The sequence below is a fragment of the Oncorhynchus kisutch genome, linkage group LG4, assembly GCF_002021735.2.
Source record: "Oncorhynchus kisutch isolate 150728-3 linkage group LG4, Okis_V2, whole genome shotgun sequence".
Lineage (NCBI taxonomy): Eukaryota > Metazoa > Chordata > Actinopteri > Salmoniformes > Salmonidae > Oncorhynchus > Oncorhynchus kisutch.
Genome location: NC_034177.2, coordinates 52,991,230 through 53,015,063, shown reverse-complemented (window position 1 = coordinate 53,015,063; position 23,834 = coordinate 52,991,230). Strand labels below are relative to the sequence as shown.

The 23,834-nt window shown below is 41.4% G+C and overlaps 1 protein-coding gene across 3 annotated transcripts in view; it reads left to right on the top strand.

Moving 5' to 3' along the window:
- LOC109889691 (activating molecule in BECN1-regulated autophagy protein 1) overlaps nucleotides 1–22,189 on the top strand; it is a 37,832-nt gene extending 15,643 nt beyond the window's left edge. For 2 of the 3 annotated variants that reach the window (XM_020481305.2, XM_031823217.1), the window contains exons 10-18: nucleotides 560–741; nucleotides 1,160–1,270; nucleotides 1,865–2,053; nucleotides 3,372–3,526; nucleotides 10,758–10,897; nucleotides 12,324–12,434; nucleotides 12,690–12,883; nucleotides 13,141–13,275; nucleotides 17,399–22,189. In XM_020481305.2, the coding sequence (XP_020336894.1) occupies nucleotides 560–741; nucleotides 1,160–1,270; nucleotides 1,865–2,053; nucleotides 3,372–3,526; nucleotides 10,758–10,897; nucleotides 12,324–12,434; nucleotides 12,690–12,883; nucleotides 13,141–13,275; nucleotides 17,399–18,021 (1,840 nt within the window). In that variant the 3' untranslated portion in view covers nucleotides 18,022–22,189. The remainder of the gene's footprint in view (nucleotides 1–559; nucleotides 742–1,159; nucleotides 1,271–1,864; nucleotides 2,054–3,371; nucleotides 3,527–10,757; nucleotides 10,898–12,323; nucleotides 12,435–12,689; nucleotides 12,884–13,140; nucleotides 13,276–17,398) is intronic. The other variant, XM_031823218.1, reaches the window with a different exon arrangement.
- The last annotated feature ends 1,645 nt before the right edge of the window (nucleotides 22,190–23,834 follow it).

The window sequence follows — 23,834 nt, the reverse complement described above, 5'->3', positions numbered from 1 at the left end:
GCTGTTTTTATCGACACAAGACTGCACCATACCAGGCAATTGTCGCATCTGTTTTCTATGTTTTAAATGTCGACAAAAAGTGAATGGTAAACACGCTTATATTTTGGGTTCTGATGGGGTATGACGATCGAACTAAGCTCATGAGGTTATATATGTTATATTCTTCAATAATTAATGTATATATAATTAATATATATAATACATTTTTAGGTCCAAATATTTTTTTAAGGGATATTACGCTCTTCAATCAAAGTATGCCAGTTGTTTTCAGACCTCAAAGTTGTCTTCTTTTGAAATAAGTGGAGGGGGATATAAAATGGGTTAAGTAGATGTCCCAGGCCATCTTGTTGGAAAAGATAAGAACCATATACTGTCCAGATTTATGTTGCTTATCTATTCTATTCATTTTGGTTGAGGCATATAGCTGGATCTACACAACCGATGGTGTGGGAGGTGGACTAGTCTTGAAATCAGAGTTCAATGATCCTATTTTGAACCGTTTCACCACAAGTCTCCCAATAGCCTCTGTTTTCCCAATAACTGTGGGTTTGTTTAACAGTGATAACGGCGACAGGACGAGGCACAGAACACCGCGCAATGCCAGGATGTCTGCTCCTTCGCTGGGGCGCTTCGTTCCCCGGCGGTTCCTGTTGCCTGAGTATCTGCCCTACGCTGGGATCTTCCACGAGAGGGGACAGCCTGGCCTTGCCACTCACTCCTCTGTCAACAGGGTCTTAGCAGGTAATAACCAAGATTGTCCCACTAAAGTGCACTCTGCTTATAAAGCATGTGGTTTGAAGTGATCCAATTGTCCTGTACTCATATCATTATTATAGTGGTCTATAAGACGAGTGCACTGTAAAACCCTTAAACCAATACTGTGTCAAGCTGAGCTGTATTTCACTGGCCTGATTACCTATCCTTTATAGTTGGTGGAACCATTCTGAAAGGTGTAGAAGAGGATATCCAAGCTAGCGCAGTACAGTTTAAGTGTGCAACAAGTGCAACAACTGACTTGTTTACTGCTCTCATACATCTCAATGTTATCCATTTGATTGTGTTCATTTCTGCTGTCTGCAATAATGGTAGCCAGTCCTTTTCCTACTTCACTTCCAATGCTCTTTTTCACTGACCAAAATGTTTTTCTCCTGCCTCTCAGGTGCCTCCATCGGGGACGGCCAGTCGGCGGTGGCTAGTAACATAGCCAACACCACCTACCGGCTGCAGTGGTGGGACTTCACCAAATTCGACCTGCCTGAGATCAGCAACGGTATGTGAAATGTTCAGAATGTTGCAGGTAGAAATAGAATGAATCAAGATGCCATGATTCCATATTCCATCTGACAGGCAGTCGTATCTGTTCTACACAATGCACTTCTCTAAACATTCTGTAACGTTACATTCTCCTAAACAAGCCCCAGCTTGTTTTCTTGCCCTGATTGCGTTTACCTTGGTAGAATTATACTGTAGTATTGACGTGTGTGTGTGGGGGGGGGGGGGGAGTTATCCTATTCTTGTGGGGATTTCTGGGCATTTTAGGTCCCCACAAGAATAGTAAAACCAGGACAATTCGCCGTCGTGGGACAATTTGCCGTCGTGGGGACATTTCCCACGTCCCCATGAGGACAAAAGCTATTTTCAGCTTAGGAGTTAGGTTTACGGTTAAGGTTAAAATTAGGGTCGGCATTAGGGTGAAGGGTTAGGGTTTGGGTTAGGGAAAATATGATTTTGAATGGAAATACATTTTAGGTCCCCACAAAGATAGAATAACAAAGTGTGTATGCATGTGTGTGCGCAAAATTAAACTGTAGTATTGACATCCTGTGTGTGCCTGCGTGCTTGAGTGTATTCCACACCCCTCCAGCCTCTGTGAATGTGCTGGTGCCAAACTGTAAGATATACAACGACGCCAGTTGTGACATCTCAGCGGACGGGCTGCTCCTGGCCGTGTTCATACCTAGCAGCCAGCGGGGCTTCCCTGACGAGGGCATCCTGGCCGTGTACTCCCTGGCCCCTCACAACCTGGGGGAGATGCTCTACACCAAGAGATTTGGTAAGTCATATCACGTGGTCCTCTGTAGCTTAATTGGTACTTGCAATGCCAGGATAGTGGGTTTGATTCCCGGTTGGTTTCCAGTGGGATCAATTTATCTGTACTTAAATAATGTATGCATGCATGGATAAAAGTCACTTTGGATAAAAGAGTTTGCTAAATGGGGTATTATTGCTATATATTATTTAGAAAGTATTGCCATCATGGACTTGACCTCCAGGATAGAACTATAGCAGTCTTTCCCAAACCTTTTCTTCAAGTACCCCCGGCCAATCCACGTATTCCAGGTATTCCAGTGATGGCAGACCTGATTCCATTGTTCAACTAATCACCTCATTAGTTGAATCAGGTTTGCTAGTTCTGGAATACGACAAATGCGTGGAATGTCTGGGGGTACTTGAGGAGAGGTTTGCGACACTGAACTAGAGAATCTATACTGAACAAAAATATAAATGCAACGTATCAATGATTTTACTGAGTTACAGTTCATATACGGAAATCAGTCAATGTAAATAAATTCATTAGGCCCTAATCTATGGACTTCACATGACTGGGAAGGGGCACAGCCATGGGTGACCCACCCACTTGGGAGCCAGGCCCAGTCAATCAGAATTTGGTTTTCCCTACACAACGTCTTTATTAAAGAAATAAATAACCCTCAGTTTCATCAGCTGTCTGGGTGACTGGTCTCAGATGATCCCGCAGGTGAAGAAGCCGGATGTGTAGGTCCTGGGCTGGCGTGGTTACATGTGGTCTATGGCTGTGAGGCCGGTTGGACGTACTACCAAATTCTCTAAAACAACATTGGAGGCGGCTTATGGTAGAGAAATTAACATTCAATACTCTGGCAACAGGTCTGGTGGACATTCCTGTAGTCAGCATGCCAATTGCACGCTCCCTCCAAACGTGAGACATCTGTTGCATTGTGTTATGGGACAAAACTGCACATTTTAGTGGCCTTTAATTGTCCCCAGCACAAGGTACACCTGTGTAATGATCATGCTGTTGAATCAGCTACTTTATATGTCACACCTGTAAGGTGGATGGATGATCTTGGCAAAGGAGAAATGCTCACTAGCAGGGATGTAAATAAATTTGTGCACAAAATGTTGGAGAAATAAGCTTTTTGTGCTTATGGAACACTTTTATTTCAACTCATGAAACATGGAACGTTTATATTTTTGTTGAGTATAAAACATTGAATCTAATAAATTAGTGCACAAAAGAGAATATTATTTTTAGTGAACCTAAACTATACTACAATATTAACCTAGAAGAATCTTACCAACCTTGTCAGTTTGTCTTTCTTCCCCCTCAGGTCCCAATGCCATCTCGGTGAGCCTGTCTCCCATGGGCTGCTATGTGATGGTGGGCCTAGCATCTCGCAGGATCCTGCTACATCCCTCCACTGACCACATGGTGGCGCAAGTGTTCCGGCTGCAGCAGCCCCACGGCGGCGAGACCTCCATCAGGGTGAGAAAGATATTTTTGTTTCTGTTGTATTCCATAGTGAACATGACCCTGGTTACATGTTGCTGTTAACCTATGTCAGTAGTGTGTGGGTGTGGAGGTCAACAATGAGGGAGAACATAGTAGGATAAGTAGGGGGGGGGGGGTTTAAGATGGTCACACCATGGATCATTTGGCTATTTGATTTTGCATTTTAGGATCCATATAGGTGTCCAAGAAAAATAAAAAATGTGATGAAATATTGAGTTTGGCCTTTACTACTGTAGAAACGCATTGAATAACACATTCATGAATGACAAAAAATACACACAGTGTGTGAAGTGTCATATTTTGAAGTGTCATATATCAAGGAAATATAAGAAGGCTCATGAAATATATACAGTACCAGTCAAATGTTTGGACTCACCTACTCATTCAAGGGGTTTTCTTAATTTTTTACTATTTTCTACATTGTATAATAATAGTGAAGACATCAAAACTATGAAATATCACATAAGGAATCATTCAGCCAATGAGTGCTCAACATCTGTGGGAACTCCTTCAAGACTGTTGGAAAAGCATTCCAGGTGAGGCTGGTTGAGAGAATGCGTGGTTGAGAGAATGTGAGAGAATGCGAGTGTGAGGGTACAAAATCAACATGCGATGGCGCACTCAGTGGCGCGATGGCGCACTCAGGCACACGCGTGCGTCTGGTTTGGGTCAGCATGTAAAGATGTCATCGAGGCAAAGGGTGGCTACTTTGAAGAATCTCAAATATTCAATATAGTTTCACACTTTTTGGGATACTACATGATTCCATGTGTTATTTCATCGTTTTGATGTCTTCACTATTATTCTACAATGTAGAAAATAGTACAAATTAAGAAAAACCCTTGAATGAGTACATGTATCCAAACTTTTGACTGGTACTGTAGATCCTGACCGATATATCGGTTGACTTATATTATTGGCCGATGTTGATCTTTTAAATTCTATATTTGTATTGGCCGATCATTTTTCCGATATACAATAAATAGGATGAAAAAAGGGAATCTCATGCTTATCTAAACACTTGCAGCCATTCTCATGATGTTTCACAAGGTAGTATATACATTTGAAACATATTTCTTGGATAATTGCTGTTTTGGATGCCAATTTAGGTTTAAAGCTTATTTCAATCAATTCTACTCCTTTGTGACCGACCGGCTCAAATTGGTCTTATCTAGCAACATTTTTACATGGATAAAAGTAAAGACTCAGAGCTACAAAATGGTATATCTTACACTGCATTTGAGGAACACTGGGAAAGAAATTATTCTTTGAAAGTTGCTAAACTTGTAAACAAATTTTTGAGAAAAGTGCCTTTGAATATTTTGGTACCTACTGGAGAGCACTCCTTTGTCAACACCCATGCAGCATTGTTCACACCCACCCAGCCCCATCCATTTCTTTAAGGATTCACATGTGAGGTCATGTGCTAAACAGTGAGTAGTATAGTAAAGATTAAAAGTAGTAGCCTACAATAAGGGGAAATTCCAGGTAAACAGAAAGTGTTCAGATAAAAAATATTTTACAAATATTAGATGACGCTTACCCAGACACACTTGTCTAAATTGATTGGTCATGTGAAAGAAATGCTATAATCCCCAGCCACATCTGGTGGAAAAAGTACTAAATTGTAAAGATACCTTAATAGAAAATGACTGAAGTAAAAATAAAAGTCACCCAGTAAAATACTACTTGAGTAAAAGTAAAAGTTTTTGGTTTTAAAAATATTTATGTATCAAAAGTATAATGGAATTGCTAAAATGTAGTTAAGTATCAAAAGTAAAAGTATAAATAATTTCAAATTCCTTATATTAGCAAACCAGACGGCACAATCTTTTTTTTTATTGACGGATAGCCAGGGGCACACTCCAACACTCAATTTACGAATGAAGCATTTGTGTTTAGTGATGCAGATCAGATGCAGTAGGGATGACCATGGATGTTCTCTTGATAAGTGTGTGAATTGGACAATTTTCCTGTCAAAATGTAACGAGTACTTTTGGGTGTCAGGGAAAATGTATGGACTAAAAAGTACATTATTTTATTTCGAAATGTAGTGAAGTAAAAGTTGCCAAATATATAAATAGTAAAGTACAGATACCTCCAAAAAATACTTAAGTAGTACTTGAAAGTATTTTTTACTTAAGTACTTGACACAACTGGCCACATAACGCTAGATGTGTAGATGGGTCTTTACAGATGGTGTAGATGGTACAGCCAAATGGTTACTTGAATAGTAGCGATATCAGTAATAGATAGTGTCAATATAAATCAAATAATATACAGTATGTACAAGAACAATATCAATAACGATATCAGTGAAAGATGAGGTAGTTACAGTTGGGCAAAAAAGTATTTAGTGAGCCACCAATTGTGCAAGTTCTCCCACTTAAAAAAATGAGAGGCCTGTAATTTTAATCATAGGTACACTTCAACTATGACAGACAAAATGAGAAAAGAAAATCCAGAAAATCACATTGTAGGGTTTTTAATGAATTTATTTGCAAATTATGGTGGAAAATAAGTATTTGGTCACCTACAAACAAGCAAGATTTCTGGCTCTCACAGACCTGTAACTTCATCTTTAAGAGGCTCCTCTGTCCTCCACTCGTTACCTGTATTAATGGCACCTGTTTGAACTTGTTATCAGTATAAAAAACACCTGTCCACATCCTCAAACAGTCACACTCCAAACTCCACTATGGCCAAGACCAAAGAGCTGTCAAAGGACACCAGAAACTAAATTGTAGACCTGCACCAGGCTGGGAAGACTGAATCTGCAATAGGTAAGCAGCTTGGTTTGAAGAAATCAACTGTGGGAGCAATTATTAGGAAATGGAATACATACAAGACCACTGATAATCTCCCTCGATCTGGGGCTCCACACAAGATCTCACCCCGTGGGGTCAAAATGATCACAAGAACGGTGAGCAAAAATCCCAGAACCACACGGGGGGACTTAGTGAATGACCTGCAGAGAGCTGGGACCAAAGAAACAAAGCCTACCATCAGTAACACACTACGCCGCCAGGGACTCAAATCCTGCAGTGCCAGACGTGTCCCCCTGCTTAAGCCAGTACATGTCCAGGCCCATCTGAAGTTTGCTAGAGAGCATTTGGATGATACAGAAGAAGATTGGGAGAATGTCATATGGTCAAATGAAACCAAAATATAACTTTTTGGTAAAAACTCAACTCGTCGTGTTTGGAGGACAAAGAATGCTGAGTTGCATCCAAAGAACACCATACCTACTGTGAAGCATGGGGGTGGAAATATCATGCTTTGGGGCTGTTTTTCTGCAAAGGGACCAGAACGACTGATCAGTGTAAAGGAAAGAATGAATGGGACCATGTATCGTGAGATTTTGAGTGAAAACCTCCTTCCATCAGCAAGGGCATTGAAGATGAAATGTGGCTTGGTCTTTCAGCATGACAATGATCCCAAACACACCTCAGGGCAACGAAGGAGTGGCTTCGTAAGAAGCATTTTAAGGTCCTGGAGTGGCCTAGCCAGTCTCCAGATCTCAACCCCATAGAAAATCTTTGGAGGGAGTTGAAAGTCTGTGTTGCCCAGCAACAGCCCCAAAACATCACTGCTCTAGAGGGGATCTGCATGGAGGAATGGGCCAAAATACCAGCAACAGTGTGTGAAAACCTTGTGAAGACTTACAGAAAACATTTGACCTCTGTCATTGCCAACAAAGAGTATATAACAAAGTATTGAAATAAACTTTTGTTATTGACCAAATACTTATTTTCCACCATCATTTGCAAATTAATTAATTAAAAATCCTACAATGTGATTTTCTGGATTTTTTTTCTCATTCTGTCTGTCATAGTTGAAGTGTACCTATGATGAAAATTACAGGCCTCTCTCATCTTTTTATGTGGGAGAACTTGCACAATTGGTGGCTGACTAAATACTTTTTTGCCCCACTGTATATGCCTACAATAAGGGGTAAAGTGGCTGAGCAGCAGGATAAAATAAAATAAACAATTGTAGTAGTGTGTTAGGAGAGAGTCATTATTCGTCGCAAAACTCTGTGATCTTCTCAAAGTAAGTTTGTCTAGCTGTGTCCAGTCCAGGTGGTGCTTATACAGGCAGACCATCTATGGGAGGAAAGATGTCAGTGTTGCACAGCAGCTGAAACCTGGTCCCTACAGTCTGAACACGCCTTGGCGACAACACCAGGCTCCAGAGCATCAAAGCTGTAAAAACAGGAAATAACAAAAGAAATGTAGAAGACATTACAACATCAATTCACCTCCCAAGTTTAGATAAGAAGAATAACCTCATACAATGCAATGAAAATGGTATTCACCTGAAGTGCTGATACTGCTTGATCTATGGCAGCGGCCTGAAGTACGGAGTCAGGTGTTGATGCCAGCCATAGCTTTCCACCAGCACTGTACCATACTCCAGTCTAACCATCTGTTGGATGTTGACCCCTATCACAGTGCTGTCCTTCACATGACTGCGCTGCTGCCTTTTGCTGGTTGACGCCTTCGTCAATCAAGTAGTTCACTTGTTGTGGTATTCCTTCACAGCAGACACCAAACAAGCAACACTTTCAAGAGTTAAAAAGTAGATGGGACCTGGCTGCATTGGGTCAGAAGTATAGTGCACCTGTAAACAGCAAAAGAACATTAAGATAAATTACAATTAATTGTCTCACCCCTGTCAGTCTATCTTTACACAGCTCAGTGAAAGGTATTTGCCTGTCTCATACACTACTTTTCAAAAGTTTGGGGTCTCTTAGAAATGTCATTGTTTTTGAAAGAAAAGCAAATTTTTTGTCCATTAAAATAACATCAAATGGATCAGAAATACATTGTAGACATTGTTATGTTGTAAATGACTATTTTGGCTGGAACCTGCTGATTTTTAGCAAACTGAATATCTACAAAGGCGTACAGAGGCCCATTATCAGCAACCATCACTCCTGTGTTCCAATGGCACGTTGTGTTAGCTAATCCAAGTTTATCATTTTAAAAGGCAAATTGATTATTAGAAAACCCTTTTGCAATTATGTTAGCACAGCTGAAAACTATTGTGCTCATTTAAGAATCAATAAAACTGACCTTCTTTAGAAGTCCTACCCCCTTCACAGAACAGCGCAAACAGGCTCTAACCAGAATAGAAAGAGGACTGGGAGGCCCCAGTGCACAACTGAGCAAGAGGACAAGTACATTAGAGTGTTTAGTTTGAGAAACAGATGCCTCACAAGTCCTCAACTGGCAGCTTCATTAAATAATACCTGCAAAACCAGTCTCAATGTCAACAGTGAAGAGGTGACTCCGGGATGTTGGCCTTCTAGGCAGAGTTGCAATGAATATGCCATATCTCAGACTGGCCAATAAAAGATTAAGATGGGCAAAAGAACACAGTCACTGGACAGAGGAACTCTGCCTAGAAGGCCAGCATCCAGGAGTCGCCTCTTCACTCTTGACGTTGAGATTGGTGTTTTGCGGGTACTATTTAATGAAGCTGCCAGTTGAGGACTTGTGTGAGGCGTCTGTTTCTCAAACTAGACACTCTAATGTACTTGTCCTCTTGCTTAGTTGTGCACTGGGGCCTCCCAGTCCTCTTTCTATTCTGGTTAGAGCCTGTTTGCGCTGTTCTGTGAAGGGGGTAGGACACAACGTTGAACGAGATCTTCAGTTTCTGTGTATCTTTTGCATCCCACAACTGTTCTGGGCTGTGTTTGGAATATTTATTTCTCGCACAGAATAGACTAGGTTAACTTTTGTACTATGGCGATAGTAGATTGACATAGGCTAGTGCTTTTGCTGTTTGTTAGGCCTACTCATCTTGTTGGCTGACGAAGTAAATGTGGACAGTTTTTCCAATAACTTCAATATGCACCTTGGAATTGGACAAGGATGCATGCGGTTGTGTCTCCGATGTGTCTGTCTTCACTTGTAGCCTCGATCACGTGATCGTGATGGAGAGCCATGGGTGTGAGAGGTTCTTCGGAGCGTGCACCACTCAATGAGAAGGGCACAATACAGCACTCCTGTCCAAGAGTGCAACAGCCACTGGACGCAAAAGGCATTCATTTTTTTTAGGATGCTTTATGGCCACACAAAGAGGATGCCGCCGTGAAATTCAAGCCATTATCAAGTGCTTGTCAAATTGTGAATGCAAGACTGATGAAGTGTGTACAGCAGAGTTCATGCCTTTCAAGCAACTTTTTTCAAATCATCATTAATCGCATCTTGCAACCTTACAATGTATTAGAAATCAAAACGCATATGGTCAGTTTTACAAGGCTATGTTTGGCAGCATGAGTGAAGGATGCTTTGTTGCTAAATAGGAAGCCAATTCTAGATTTAACTTTGGATTGGAGATGTTTGATGTGAGTCTGGCAGGAGAGTTTACAGTCTAACCAGACACCTAGGTATTTGTAGTTGTCCACATATTCTAAGTCAGAACCGTCCAGAGTAGTAATGCTGGACAGGCGGGGAGGTGCAGGCAGCGATCGGTTGAATAGCATGCATTTAGTTTTACTTGCCTTTAAGAATAGTTGGAGGCCACGGAAGAAGAGTTGTATGGCATTGAAGCTCGTCTGGAGGGTTGTTAACACAGTGTCCAAAGAAGGGCCAGAAGTATACAGAATGGTGTCGTCTGCGTAGAGGTGGATCAGAGACTCACCAGCAGCAAGAGCGACATCATTGATGTATACAGAGAAGACAGTTGGCCCAAGAATTGAACCCTGTGGCACCCCCATAGACTGCCAGAGGCCCGGACAACAGGCCCTCCGATTTGACAATCTGAACTCTACCAGAGAAGTTGTTGGTGAACCAGGCGAGAATTGTAGAATTGAATATATAGAAAATATGAAATTGTGAGAATTGCAAAAATATCAAATCGGCACCTAAGTATTGTGATCATATCGTGAGGTTGATTCCTGGCAATTCCCAGCCCTACTATTCACTGTAGAAGCACCATAAAACTACTGATACATTCTTCAATGGCTTTTAAATGACTGTCTGTCTGGCCATTACAGACATTATAAAGCCATTCAATTATTCAAAACCAGCAGGAAAAGGTTAGATCAGATGGAACATAGACATTTTATTTGCTTAAAAAAAATATATATTATATATTTCTCCAATGACCCCTTGCTTTCCAGTAAGACAAAATCTGTTCTTGACTTGTACGCTTGTTGATGTTTGTTTGTGTGTGTTCTCTATTTGTTCCTTAGATGGTGTTTAATGTGGTGTACCCCATGGCTCCGGACCAGCGGCGACACGTCAGCATCAATTCAGCCAGATGGCTTCCAGACCCGGGGATGGGCCTGGCCTACGGGACCAACAAAGGAGACCTGGTCATCTGCAGGCCCGTGTGAGTAGTGCTCCTGTCTGTCCATTGTAACGCTTATACCTGATAGACTGGACCCTATCGGGACGGTGTATGAGTGAATTGTTTGCTTTGTTGTCATCAAAATACACTTTGTGCGCAAAGGTGTATTCCCGGTATCTTGAGTTCAGGGCAGTCCTTACCACCACCTCCAACGCTGGCAGTCATTTGGATTAATTTGGTCTCTGATGTTATTATTCTAATAGCCAGTAGAAAAAGGAACCCTCCAGATTGGACCAATTATTGGTCTGTAAAGAGGTCATTGTGTGTGATGATTACATTAAAAACAACCTGAGGATTGATTATAAAAAAATGTTTGACATATTTCTGTGGACATTACGGATACTTTTTGGAATTTGTCTGCGTTGTCATGACCCCTCTTTCCTGTGGATTTATGAACATAACGTGCCAAACAAACTAAGGTATTTTGGATATAAAAATAATCTTTATGGAACAAAAGGAACATTTATTGTGTAACTGGGAGTCTCGTGAGTGAAAACATCCGAAGATCATCAAAGGTAAACGATTAATTTGATTGCTTTTCTGATTTTCGTGACCAAGCTACTTGATGCTAGGTGTACATAATGTTTTGTCGAGCGATCGATAAACTTACACAAACGCTTGGATTGCTTTCGCTGTAAAGCATATTTTCTAAATCTGACACAACAGGTGGATTAACAAAAGGCTAAACTGTGTTTTGCTATATTGCACTTGTGATTTCATGAATATAAATATTTTTAGTAATATTATTTGAATATTTGAATGCAATTCAGCGGTTGTTGATGACAATTATCCCGTTAACGGGATGGCAGCCATAAGAAGTTTAAAATATATAATCGATAATATATCAACCTCAACTGTCTTTTTCAGTCGGAGAGGGAAAGGCAATGGCTGCCCAAACTCTGTTACGCATACAAAGCGCTGCTGGCACCCGGCCATATAATGAAGCGATGTTATCTTTCTCGCTCATTTTTCAAAATAAAAGTCTTAAACTATGTCTAAAGACTGTTGACACCTTGAGGAAGCGATAGGAAAAGGAATCTGGTTGATATCCCTTTAAATGGAGCAAAGGCAGGCTATGGAACATGGAGTTTTCAAAATAGAAGCCACTTCCTGGTTTGATTTTCCTCAGGGTTTCGCCTGCAATATCAGTTCTGTTATACTCACAGACAATATTTCCACAGTTTTGGTAACTTTAGTGTTTTCTATCCAATACTAATAATAATATGCATATATTAGCAACTGAGACTGAGGAGCAAGCCGTTTAGTTTGGGCAACTTATTCATCCAAGCTACTCAATACTGCCCCCCAGCCATAAGAAGTTAAGGAATTTCTCATTAGAGAGATCTGATTATGACGACATCGTCGGTGCCAATGAATAATGATGTCGTGCTGTCTGTCTGTTCTCCAGGTTGTACCGGAGTGACGGAGAGAGCCCGGCCGAAGCGAGCACCGAGCCCATATTCACAGTCAACAACAGCGGTGGTGGAACCAGCAGGACCCGCGGTACAGATCGACCAGGGTGAGGAGTCTAGGACCAAAGAGATGTTGACACCTCTTTCTCTTACATGTCCTCTCTGGTCTGCTCACTGTGTTCACTGAACTATGTCAAATTACAGAAACTTTCCCAAAATTCCTAGGTTTTCCAGAAATCCTTCAACTTAAAAAAAAAGGGGGATTTTGGGGAAGTTTCAGAAATTTGCAACTCTATACTGTGTAATGAGTATCCATCCATCACGTCATGTCAATCTTCTCTGTTGTGTTTGCCCACTCCAAGGGCCCCCAGTCGCTCCAGCTGGAGACTTGACAGAGACATGGGTCTGATGAACGCCATTGGCCTCCAGCCCCGTCACCCCGCCCCCTCGGTGACCTCACAGGGCACTCAGACGCCCATCGTGCAGCTGCAGAACGCCGAGACGCAGACAGAGATGGACCTCTCCGGGGCCAGCACCTCCCACGCTGCTGCTTATGGTAGGAGGAGGCTTTCATTGTTTCCCTGTGTGAAAACAAAACACTGAGATCCAATCAGACCCATGCTCAATGACACATTGCCTTTCAATTAATATGAATTAATATTAATATTATTTAGTATTTTAGTATTTTACACAGCTGTTAACCTTCAACACAATTCTGTCCCATCTAATTTACTGTGCAGTTTAGTGTTGCAATTTAGTTTTGTTGAAGAAATGTTAGTGTATCAATGATTTCTCTCTCACTACCAATCTCAGTAGAAGCCCGTCAAGAGGTCCCGTCCACAAGCCGTGAGACCCAGGGAGGTCTGGAGCAGCCACAAACCAGCCGGACCGAGGCCAGTGCCATGGGGGACTCTTCAACAGAAGCCGGAATCTCCACAGCCAACACCGGTAATCCTCCCAGTCCCACCTACTACTCTCCCTTTCAGAATGCCTAAAGACCCCTCTTATTGTACGTTCATACATGGTTTTAAAGCAGTCTTTCCCCTAGTTATATCTTCAGACAGGGTGGCATCAAAAGTCAATTGAAGGGTAGGAGAAACACTTTTACAGCAGGGAAAAGTCATCACCCCCCTTGAAATTCTGTTACATTTTAATCCCACTTTGTAAATGTATTTGTCATTTTTTGTCAACAGTCTACACAAACTGTTCTGTAATGTCAAAGTGGAAGAAAAGTGTTTTTATTTAATTTAATTTAAGATTTACAGTGCATTCGGAAAGTATTCAGACCCTTTGACTTTTTCCACATATTTCCCACACCCCATAATGACAAAGCAAAAACTGATTTTTTTAAAGACATTTTTGCATATGCATTATGAATAAAAACAAGGACATTCACAGTCTGAGGGCCTGAGCGCTCTGGAGCAGGTTTTAATCTAGGATCTCTCTGTACTTTGCACTGTTCATCTTCCCCTCGATCCTGACTAGTCTCCCAGTCCCTGCCACTGAAAAAATCCCCACAGCATGATGCTGCCACCACCTTGCTTCACCGTGGGGATAGTGCCAGGTTCCCTCCAGATGTGACGTTTGGTTTCATTAGACCAGAGAATCTTGTTTCTCATGGTCTGTCCTTTAGGTGCTTTTTGGAAAAATCCAAGTGGGCTGTCATGTACCTTTTACTGATTAGTGGCTTCTGTCTGGCCACTCTACCATAAAGGCCTGATTTTTGGAATGCTGCAGAGATGGTTGTCCTTCTGGAAGGTTCTCCCATCTCCACAGCGGAACTCTGGAGCTCTGTCAGAGTAACCATCGGGTTCTTGGTCAAATGGGCGTCCTAGGGAAAAACGGAGAACACCCTTATGTTTGTGAGAGTCTCAACTTTCCATAGAGGGGGTCATATTAGTGTGTAGCCCAAACTGTTCGGACGCTACAGAAGAAGTTGGCAGAAGAGGCTGTACCAACTTGGGAGGCCTAGAGCAAAACGGAAAACAGAGAGTCTCCTCTTTCAATAGAGTTGTTTGTCGGGCAATCCGTTCGGATGCTACAGGCGTTTTTGTGAGTAGACCGAATTTAGGGATATCTCATGGTCTGACAAACAACTCTAGCTCTGCCACCTTTCATAGCCGATGCGGAGGGCGATATTGGCGGATGCGGTGGATTGAGATGCAACCCATGCAAAAAAACATCTCTCTCTTAAACAGACTGATTTTGATGGGGATTTTTTTAATGTTAATTAGATTTACGTGGGGGCGCGACAATTGTAGTCCAAGGGTTCAAGCAGATTTAAGTTAAAAATGTAACTTGGCCACTCAGAAACATTCACTGTCTTCTTGATAAGCAACTCCAGTGTATATTTGGTTGTTGTCCTGCTGAAAGGTGAATTCCTCTCCCAGTGTCTGGTGTAAAGCAGACTGAAGGTTTTTCTGTGGGATTTTGCCTGTGCTTAGCTCCGTCAGTTTCTTTTTATCCTGAAAAACTTATCAGGCGTACCCATACCATGATGCAGCCACCACCATAGTTGAAAATAAGGATGCAGTTACTCAGTGATGTGTTGTGTTGGATGTTCCACAAACATAAGGCTTTGCATTTAGGTCAAACAGTGTATTCCTTTGCTGTGTTTTTTTGCAGCATTACTTTAGAGTCAGTGATAAATTTCAAGTAATATGTGATAATTTTGGTATAAAACATAAGTTAGATTATGTCATATGTGATAACGCTGCACGTAAGAAAAAGCCCTTCACAGTTTGTTTCCCTAAAGCAAGCAATGATCATGATGATTTGGATAACCCCAGCCTATGGGAAGAATGTGGTGAAGAGTACAATGCCGATGTTGAAGCTATCCAAACCAACTGCAGGAAACAGATCTTACATTGCTTTGCCCATTCATTACAAATGGTGATTAGAGATGGACTAAAGGAAACAAAAATGATACACAGTATGATGGCTAAGGTAACTAAACTTTGCAGCTTACTACATACTACCTGTGGTCTAAAAGAAGCATTTGAAGCTGAGTTCGGAGTAAATAGTAGTGTCCCTGCTGCTGTGTCTACCAGATGGAATTCTATCCTCCGGCTTGTTAAAGTAGTCACCAATCTGAATCAACAAAGTCTCAGTACTCTACTTGAGGTCCAAGGAGCTCTGCTTATCACCAAGGGAATGGAGCCAGCTATTGGACCCTTTTGTCCAGGCCACTGACTTTACTCAGGGGGAGAATGTGGTGACCCTTCCTTGGTTATTGTCACTCAACTATAATCTGCGGAGTATACTGAGCACAAGTCATCACCTAGTCAGTCTAGTAAAAGCATTGCAGCAGTCACTCAAACGCCGATTCCAGGGGGTGTTTGTGAATGTCAGAATGGAGCACTTGGATGAACAGGCAACAAAACCTCCATTTGGTGACAATATTTACATAATGACTGCACAGCTGGACCCATCTTTCTGCCTGTTCTGGCTTGATCATGATGTCCTCATACCACATGAAGATAAAGCTGAATTGAAGGAGAGTCTGATTGGTAGGTACAATGTCACCATGTCACTTGCATTCAAATAATAATGATATTTTTTTCATGTATAATATATACTGTTATTTTATTGATAATATACATCATTTAATTCCTTTTTTTCTGACCTTGTTTCGGCTGAGGCACGGAAAGTCACCGTTACGGAGAGAAGTAGTGAAGAAAAAGAAGAACAACCACCTGCCAAAACCTCCAGACTGTTCTCTGGCTACCGCAACAAGATCAGCAAGAAGAAAGGAAACATACAATCATCTGTCAGAGCAGAGATTATTCGCTACATTCAAGTATATTCTGTAGAAAATGAAGTTGATTGCTTGCATTTTTGGAGAATCCATGCAAAAGTCTTTCCAAGACTCAAGCAGGTAGCAATGACAGCGTTGGCTGTGCCTGCCACAGTGCCCCAGTGGAGAGAGTGTTCAGTCATGGAGGCCTCATCATGTGCCCGCATCGTGCCAGGCTCAGTGCAAGAACGCTGACAACTTGATCTTTCTGAAATGTAACCTGTCTGCAACAGATATGTTCTCTGTCTTAGGGCACAGGATGTCATTTGCTACTTATTACAGGAAATGGTATTTCTGTTAAGTGTCCAGGTCAGTAAGTATATTTTAGGGATAAAGGTAATTATGTTTAATATATAGGACACTTTAGTAGTGTAGTTGTTGAGCCGTTGTCAGGCATTTTGGTTTACATTAATATTTGTTATTTATCTTCCCTCACCGACAGATTTTCTGTTTGTGTGACACAATGAAGTGAAATATAGACAATGTCTGCCACAAAATACCATGCATGATTTTTTTCATATCCAGTACAATTACTTTTATTAATGTAAACCGTCTACATTTTAAAAGGAAATGTATTTTGATTTAAATAGTGCCTGATGTGATTTCTTTCATACAAGTATGGACTAATGACCAAGGGAGACCTAACCTACAGCAGGTAGAAAGCCATTGCCAAAAGGGACTTGAGACTTGACTTATACTTGGCCCTAAAAGACTTGACTTGGACTCTACCTCAAAGACTTGTGAACATCTCTGGACCTTACAGATGTATGTAAGGAAGGGGTAGTCATTATTTCACACAGTGAGTCTACAACTTATTATATGATTTGTTAAGCCACGTTTTACTGCTGAACTAATTTAGTCAACAAATATATTTTAGTACATTTCTATTAATTTCTTAAAATGTGTCAAATTTTCTTTTGAGTATTTTGTCTAGATCAGGATAAAAAAATAGGGAAATATAGTTCATTCCCACTTTGGAAAAATACTGTATATGGTCATTATGACAGCAAATGGTAAAATGTTCTGGAAGGGGTGGTTCAACTGTCGTTTTTGCAGAGGAGGGAATCAGTGAAAGGTATATTCTCCACTATATGGGTAGAAGGCTGGACTGGGTCTTGTTTCGCTAAAAGGACCAGTCATTAACTTCCTCCCCGGGGCCAATTAAGTTGTCATTACATTGTGTGGCAAAGTCACCAATAAAAAAAACAATCAGCAGCTTGAAAGAGTTCATTATCATCGCTCATATGATAATGAACTCCTCCCTCCTCTATCCAGGCGAGGCCCCAGAGTATGCCCCGGGAGAGGACGCCCTGGCGCGGATCCGCCGGCTCATCGCAGAGGGCGGCATGACGGCGGTGGTCCAGCGGGAGCAGAGCACCACCATGGCCTCCATGGGTGGCTTCGGCAACAACATTATCGTCAGCCATCGCATCCACCGCGGCTCCCAGACCCGGACCGGCGCCGCAGCCTGTCGGCCCAGCAACAGTGACCCCAACCTGCCTGTCCCCGGCCACTCTACAGCCTCCATTTCCACCTCCTCCGCCTGCCCCCTCACTATCACCCAGCCACAGCCTTCCCAGACCTTGCTTCTCAGCCTGGAGAACTTGTCCGCTCCCACAGAACCAGGCCCGGTGTGGGGGCTGCCCTTTGTCTCCCAACCACAACCCCCCAGCCATGCTTCAGGTGCTGGTGCCAGGCTCTCAGTGGCCATGGACATCGACAACGTGTTTGAAGTAGCCAGCCGAATGGACAATTCTGAGCCAGGCCCCTCTTCTTCCCTGATCTTCTCCTCTTCCTCCTCCTCTCGCAGGTCCTACCCTCCCAGCAGTGGCACAAACGGCAACGATAACAACAGCAGCAGCAGAGATAGTTACCCAGGTGACCCTTACAGCAGGTAGAGTGTGATTGGACCATTATTGCTCAGGAGTGGGAGAGAATCCCCCAGAGCAGACAGTGGGTGTCTGATGCTAGTGACGATGCTTTGGGCCATGAGAAGGTGTATCAGGAAACCTAATGGAACTCAGTGTGGCCCTGTCTAACAGGTGCGCTTCTCCTCAAAGCCTTATCGCACAATAAATGGGTTCTCAGACACTGCGGGGTCTCCAGCCCCCCCATCCCCCCACCCCATCAGCTTCAGTGGCATTGTGACCCCCTCTGCATTGGTGTGCACTTACATTTGCACTTAAAATGGACCTTATCTGTATGATCATTCCATGTCAGAAAGGGCTTTTACTTGAATTGTGAGTTTTTTTTCAGTCCTTCTCTTCGCATAGGCGTGACTGATAGACAAGGTTACTCCATTCAAAGTGCCATGTAAGGGTAATTGTAAAGAACAACTGAAAAACAAAGTGTAGTGTTCTGGTGCCATGTGATTGAATTTGACATGAATTAGTGTGTTTGCTATATTTTGAATCCTCTTTTTTTGGGGACCATGTTATAGGACGTGTATTTGTAATGTGATGATAATGCATAGCAGGAAAATAATCCTATCGTTGTATGAATCATGATATGATGTGTGTGGCATGACTAAAGCCATGCCTTTCAAGAGAGAATCTGCAGCTGCCTGCTTTCATTATAGATTATGTCAGAGGGGTCCCCCCAAAAGGATCATGGTCATATTATGAGTCCCCAAGTGTACAGAGCATCTGATTTGATGGTACAAGTCTAAGCCCCTTATTGCTTCATGTTCAAACAGGATACAGTGGACAAAATGGTGGATGTGATGTTTCAATGTCTAGTGAATCATTTCTGACTGTATTGATACTGTAGTATTGTTCTACTGCATGTTTTCAATCATGCTGTATCGTTTCTGAAGAAAAAAGGGAACGCCATCGGTACAAAAGTATTGTGAAATATGGACAAATCGGCAGTGAGGGAGCGAAAGAGTGTTGGGGGGAACTAACTCGCACACCTGTTTGGGGAGCGTTAGCCAGCTCTCTAGACAGGCTTGTGTCATGCTAAGAGGCAGCACCATCATTCCTCTTCTGTTGCACTACAGTGACTGGGTTTAGTGCCAAGAGGCGTGCAGTGAGGCCTGGGTCAGGATTTCTTTACCATCTGGTCCCTGGTCACCCATCCCACAAACATCCACCATCCCCCCCTAAATATGTGATGTAGACCAAGACCAGACCCAGAGCCTCCTGTCTCCTGCACTCACCACTGGTGCTCCAGGGACACCGTGAGAGCCGAGAAGTTACCACTAGGATCCAGTGAAACAAACTTGACTGTTGACTTGTTATGCCCAGTGACCCTTCCCACAAAGACTGAGGAGGAGCAGGCAGGGGGCTAGCTGGATTGGCTCAGCTGTATCTGTCTGTCAACAGGGGGAGGGTCTTCACTGAGCTTCTTTTCAGTTAAATCCCCAGCACAAACACACCCAGTGCTTAGGAAGCACTGAGGTGGAGCTGTTCCGTGTGTGTGTGTGTGTGTATGCTTGTCTCTGTGTATGCGTGTGCAGTTGTAAGTGTGTGTGGGGGTGGTGTATGTTTATTGGCTCTGCAAAATGTAGGCATTCTGCAGTGGAAAAACAGGAGAGCAAGTTTGCCTTTTGCCTATAACCGTGTGTGGGTGGGACAGAAGGCTTGTATATGTAGCATCTCTTAGTCAAAGTTACTTTGCCCTAATGGTGTGGTTTGTCACTTGGGGTACGTCGGGGTGAGAGAGCTTTTGATTATAATCTCAATCAGCCCCGTGCTGAACCAGGAAATTGATTTTTTTTTAAAACTTGAATTATCGATTACCATTTAGATCGAGTTTTGTACTGTAATGTCTTCAGGGGTGTGCCTGGCCTATTGTGACAGGCAGAGTGTCCTTAGCATATCATTTCACTAAAGCCCCCCTGACCACATCGGGTGCTTACAGACAAGAAAAATAAATGCCCTGCACAGTATAACTTTTATTTTTAAAACCCATAATGCTTAGCTATTTACATTTGAATCGCTTTGTAGGGTTATTATATTGTTAGACCTCTGAGTAGAGAGAGAAAGAGCGAATGGAGCGAGTGACCCGATTGGTTGTTTTTTGAGCTGTGCAGCGAGTCCTGAGTGTGACTCCAAGCAAACTGTTTACTGCATGTATGAAAACTGCTACAACTGTCAGTAAGACAGTTGTAGCAGGACACTGATTAGAAGAAAGTCAAATTGCCTGGCAGGTGAAAAAGAAACAAACTATCTGAATTGTCCTCCTGGCTTTACTTGATTAATGAAGATTTTAAAAACCTTTTGTCGGCTGTTCATGTGTCTGCTTTGTGTGAAAGAGCGCTGTCTCCCATATGTCCCTCACCCTGAATGATACACATACTGTAGGTCCACAACTAAACTTTTAACAATGCAAATCAATGGTATACAAAGTCTCACCTTATATTACAAAACTTCTATATCAAACTATCAAGTTTGTTCACTTTTTTGGCTTTGACTTTTCTGTGGTGTAATTAAAGAGATTTGTTGATATAAAGATGAAAAATGTAACAAGTATGTTCTGTGAAGAGATGGCAATCTTATTGGTTCCTAATGGAAAGCTACAGCTACTGTAAATTGTATACAGTTGCTATGACCTGCGGTATTGAACATCTTAAAGGCCCAAAGCAGCTGTTTTTATACTCGTTTCTGGGTAACAATTTTGTACCTTACAGTAATAGATTTCCATTAAAAAGGGCAAAAATAGCTTTATAGCAAAAAATAATATTTCTCAAACAAGAATTTTGCAAGGACTGTCTGGGAATGGTGGGAGGGGACAACTGAAAACCTGATGTTATTGGCAGAGAGGTTTGAAACTTTTTTTGTAATTGGTATATTAAAGCTGCAATATGTAACATTTTGGGCGACCCAGCTAAATTCACATAGAAATGTGAGTTATAGATCTGTCTTTCTCATTTAAAGCAAGTCTACGAAGTGGTATATCTGTTCTATGTATTTTATTTTTATGCTTCCTGGGTTTCGGTACTTTCGGTTTTGTACACCAGCTTCAAACAGATGAATATACAATATTTCTGGTTATTGAAAATATATTTTACAGTGGTTTATATGGTACAATGATTCTCTACACTATGCATTGCTTGCTTTTTTCACATATGGCACGCTGATATGGCAAACTATTAGAATTTTGGCAAACAGAAAATGGCACAGCGATTTCTGCATCTTGCACCATTAACCAATTTACTGCATGGCGATGTCAACATTGAAAGTCGAAACTCCCGCCCATGCAAACCTGTTCATTAGATGGTCCTGTGTAGATTGTGTTTTCAACCAGCAACTATCAAGAAATAACACTGATTAAAAAAATGTGTACCGTATATACTTTTCCGGTGTTAGTTTCACTGTATGATACAAAACACAGGAAAAAATTATTTTGACGGCACTGGGCCTTAAAGTAACCAAATGTCATCTATACGGTTATTGTATGTGTTACCAGCAGTGAACAAATCCTATTCTTAAGGTGAAATATAATTGGTTTTCTACACATATGCAAATAACAGTGGTTTGAGTTCTGTGGAATGGAAGAAATTAAAGTGTATTTAACATAGTGGTAGTATAAACTAATTGGATACATGACACTGCATTTAGACACTAATGCTTTGTCAAACAAATCATACTCCAGACTCCCAATATACATAGGTGTTTTTGAATGTTTAATATAAATTGGGAATACTGCTGATTCATCTTAACAAGTGGAGTTGTCCCTCTGTACTTACATGTGTTTGGCATGTAATTCATTTAATTAATTGAGATCCAATAATGGAATCTTGTGGAACACCACGTTTGATCTCAAGAGGGGGGAGTTTATTCCTTTTAAAGTGACAGGTTGCGTTCTTTCCTTTTAAGAATGCAGATAATGGTCCCCATGTACTTATTTGGTTTTATATTATGAATGTCATGTTTTACACTCCATATTCTTTAAGGCACTTGTGGGGACACCTGTGGTATGTGTGAAACAGATACAAACACAGTTTTGCCCACTGATACAATATATTTTGCTTGACAGTGATCACAGCATTGTCCCAATCATGTTTAATGTCATCCTTGGTTTTTATGAATTTATATTTATACTTGCCCCTTTAGGGCCACCACATTTCATAGTCTCTGAGCTGTTTGTGAGCCTTATTTTGTTGTGACAGTTTTTAAACCATGTGAGGCAGAGTCTTTGGCAAAATGGTTTAGTTAATTTGAGGGAGAGCGGTAGAGGTTTTGGTCAGTGCCTGTATGGTTCACACTAGTTACTGCCACTACTTATTCTAAATCTACTAAAACTCTTGGCGCTAGTATGTAGCCAAACAGTCACTTGTTGATTATACTAATCAATTACAAATTATTGGTCTTGTTGCTTCCCTTGTTAGTGTACAATAGTCTCTGGTCTAGCCTCATGCTATTCTTCCTATGTTTGGAAGGTTGATTTTATATAGATTTGAATGTAGTGGATTTTTGCCCAACACATTTCTGTTATAACTTACACCTGTGGTGCTTCAGTCAGCTACTTGTTCAACTGCTTTCACAGAAGACCTATGCTGCATATTATAACTAGGAACAAACTAGGGCTGTTTGAAAAAGCAGTATCACACATGACTTCAGTATGAAATTGTCCAGGGGGCTAATGTTTAGGGTGTGTTGCTGTGTCACAATACTTTAAAACATAATTTCCTTATCCTCTTTCATGACCACTGACCAGTGAAAGGACTCAATAGGTTTTCACTATACTGCTGTGCTCTCATCTATCGAGTCCTCAGGTCAGTAGTGGTGAAGAAAAGGATACCAGGTAAGGTATTTACAGTATGCGTATGACTTGGGATATAGTCTTGACTGCTATGTCTCTTCCCCCTAAACTGTTATCAACGGTCTCACATGTTTTAGAGTGCTGATGTGAGGAAGATTTTCTGTTCTTTTAAGCTAAATTAAGATTATAGTAAAAATCCAACAAGTTCTATATCATATATAGGAACACCAAAGAGCCTATGTAATGTTGACGATGAAAAAAGGCAAATAAACAATAAGAAACTTCACAAAGGTGTTGTTATTAAGGGGTTGTGATACTTGGTTTGTACCATTTGACTGATCCATAGATTGAGTTTATTAGTAATTATACAATGGGTGGGTCTAATCCTGAATGCTGATTGGTTAAAACCGTATTTCAGCCTGTGTCTATTCCACAAGTTGCCACCGGCTAAATCTAACTGACTGTGCTATCCACTGTCTCATCAGCCCAGCCAACTTATAAACTTGATCTCCACTATAAAAAGCATCTAGATATTATCAAATTTATTTTAGACTAACTGTTAGTTTTCAACAGCGGAGATTTGTATAAACCTTGCTGTCTGTTTCTCTGACATTTGCAACGTTGTTTCAAAATTCAAATTCGATCTCCTGCTGTCCCATAGTAATGAACATGTCGGGACGAGACAGACAGACAGGCAGCGTTTCTCAACCTGTCGAAATCATGAATCAGCTGGCATCATTTTTATGGATATATACAACAAAATATCAAATAACGAAATATTCTGCAAAGTGTTATAATGGGGGCAGTAGGTAGCCTAGTGTTTAGAATACTTATTTTCCACCATAATTTGCAAATAAATTCATAAAAAATCCTACAATGTGATTTTCTGGATTTTTTTTCTCATTTTGTCTGTCATAGATGAAGTGTACCTATGATGAAAATTACAGGCCTCATCTTTTTATGTGGGAGAACTTGCACCATTGGTGGCTGACTAAATTACTTTTTT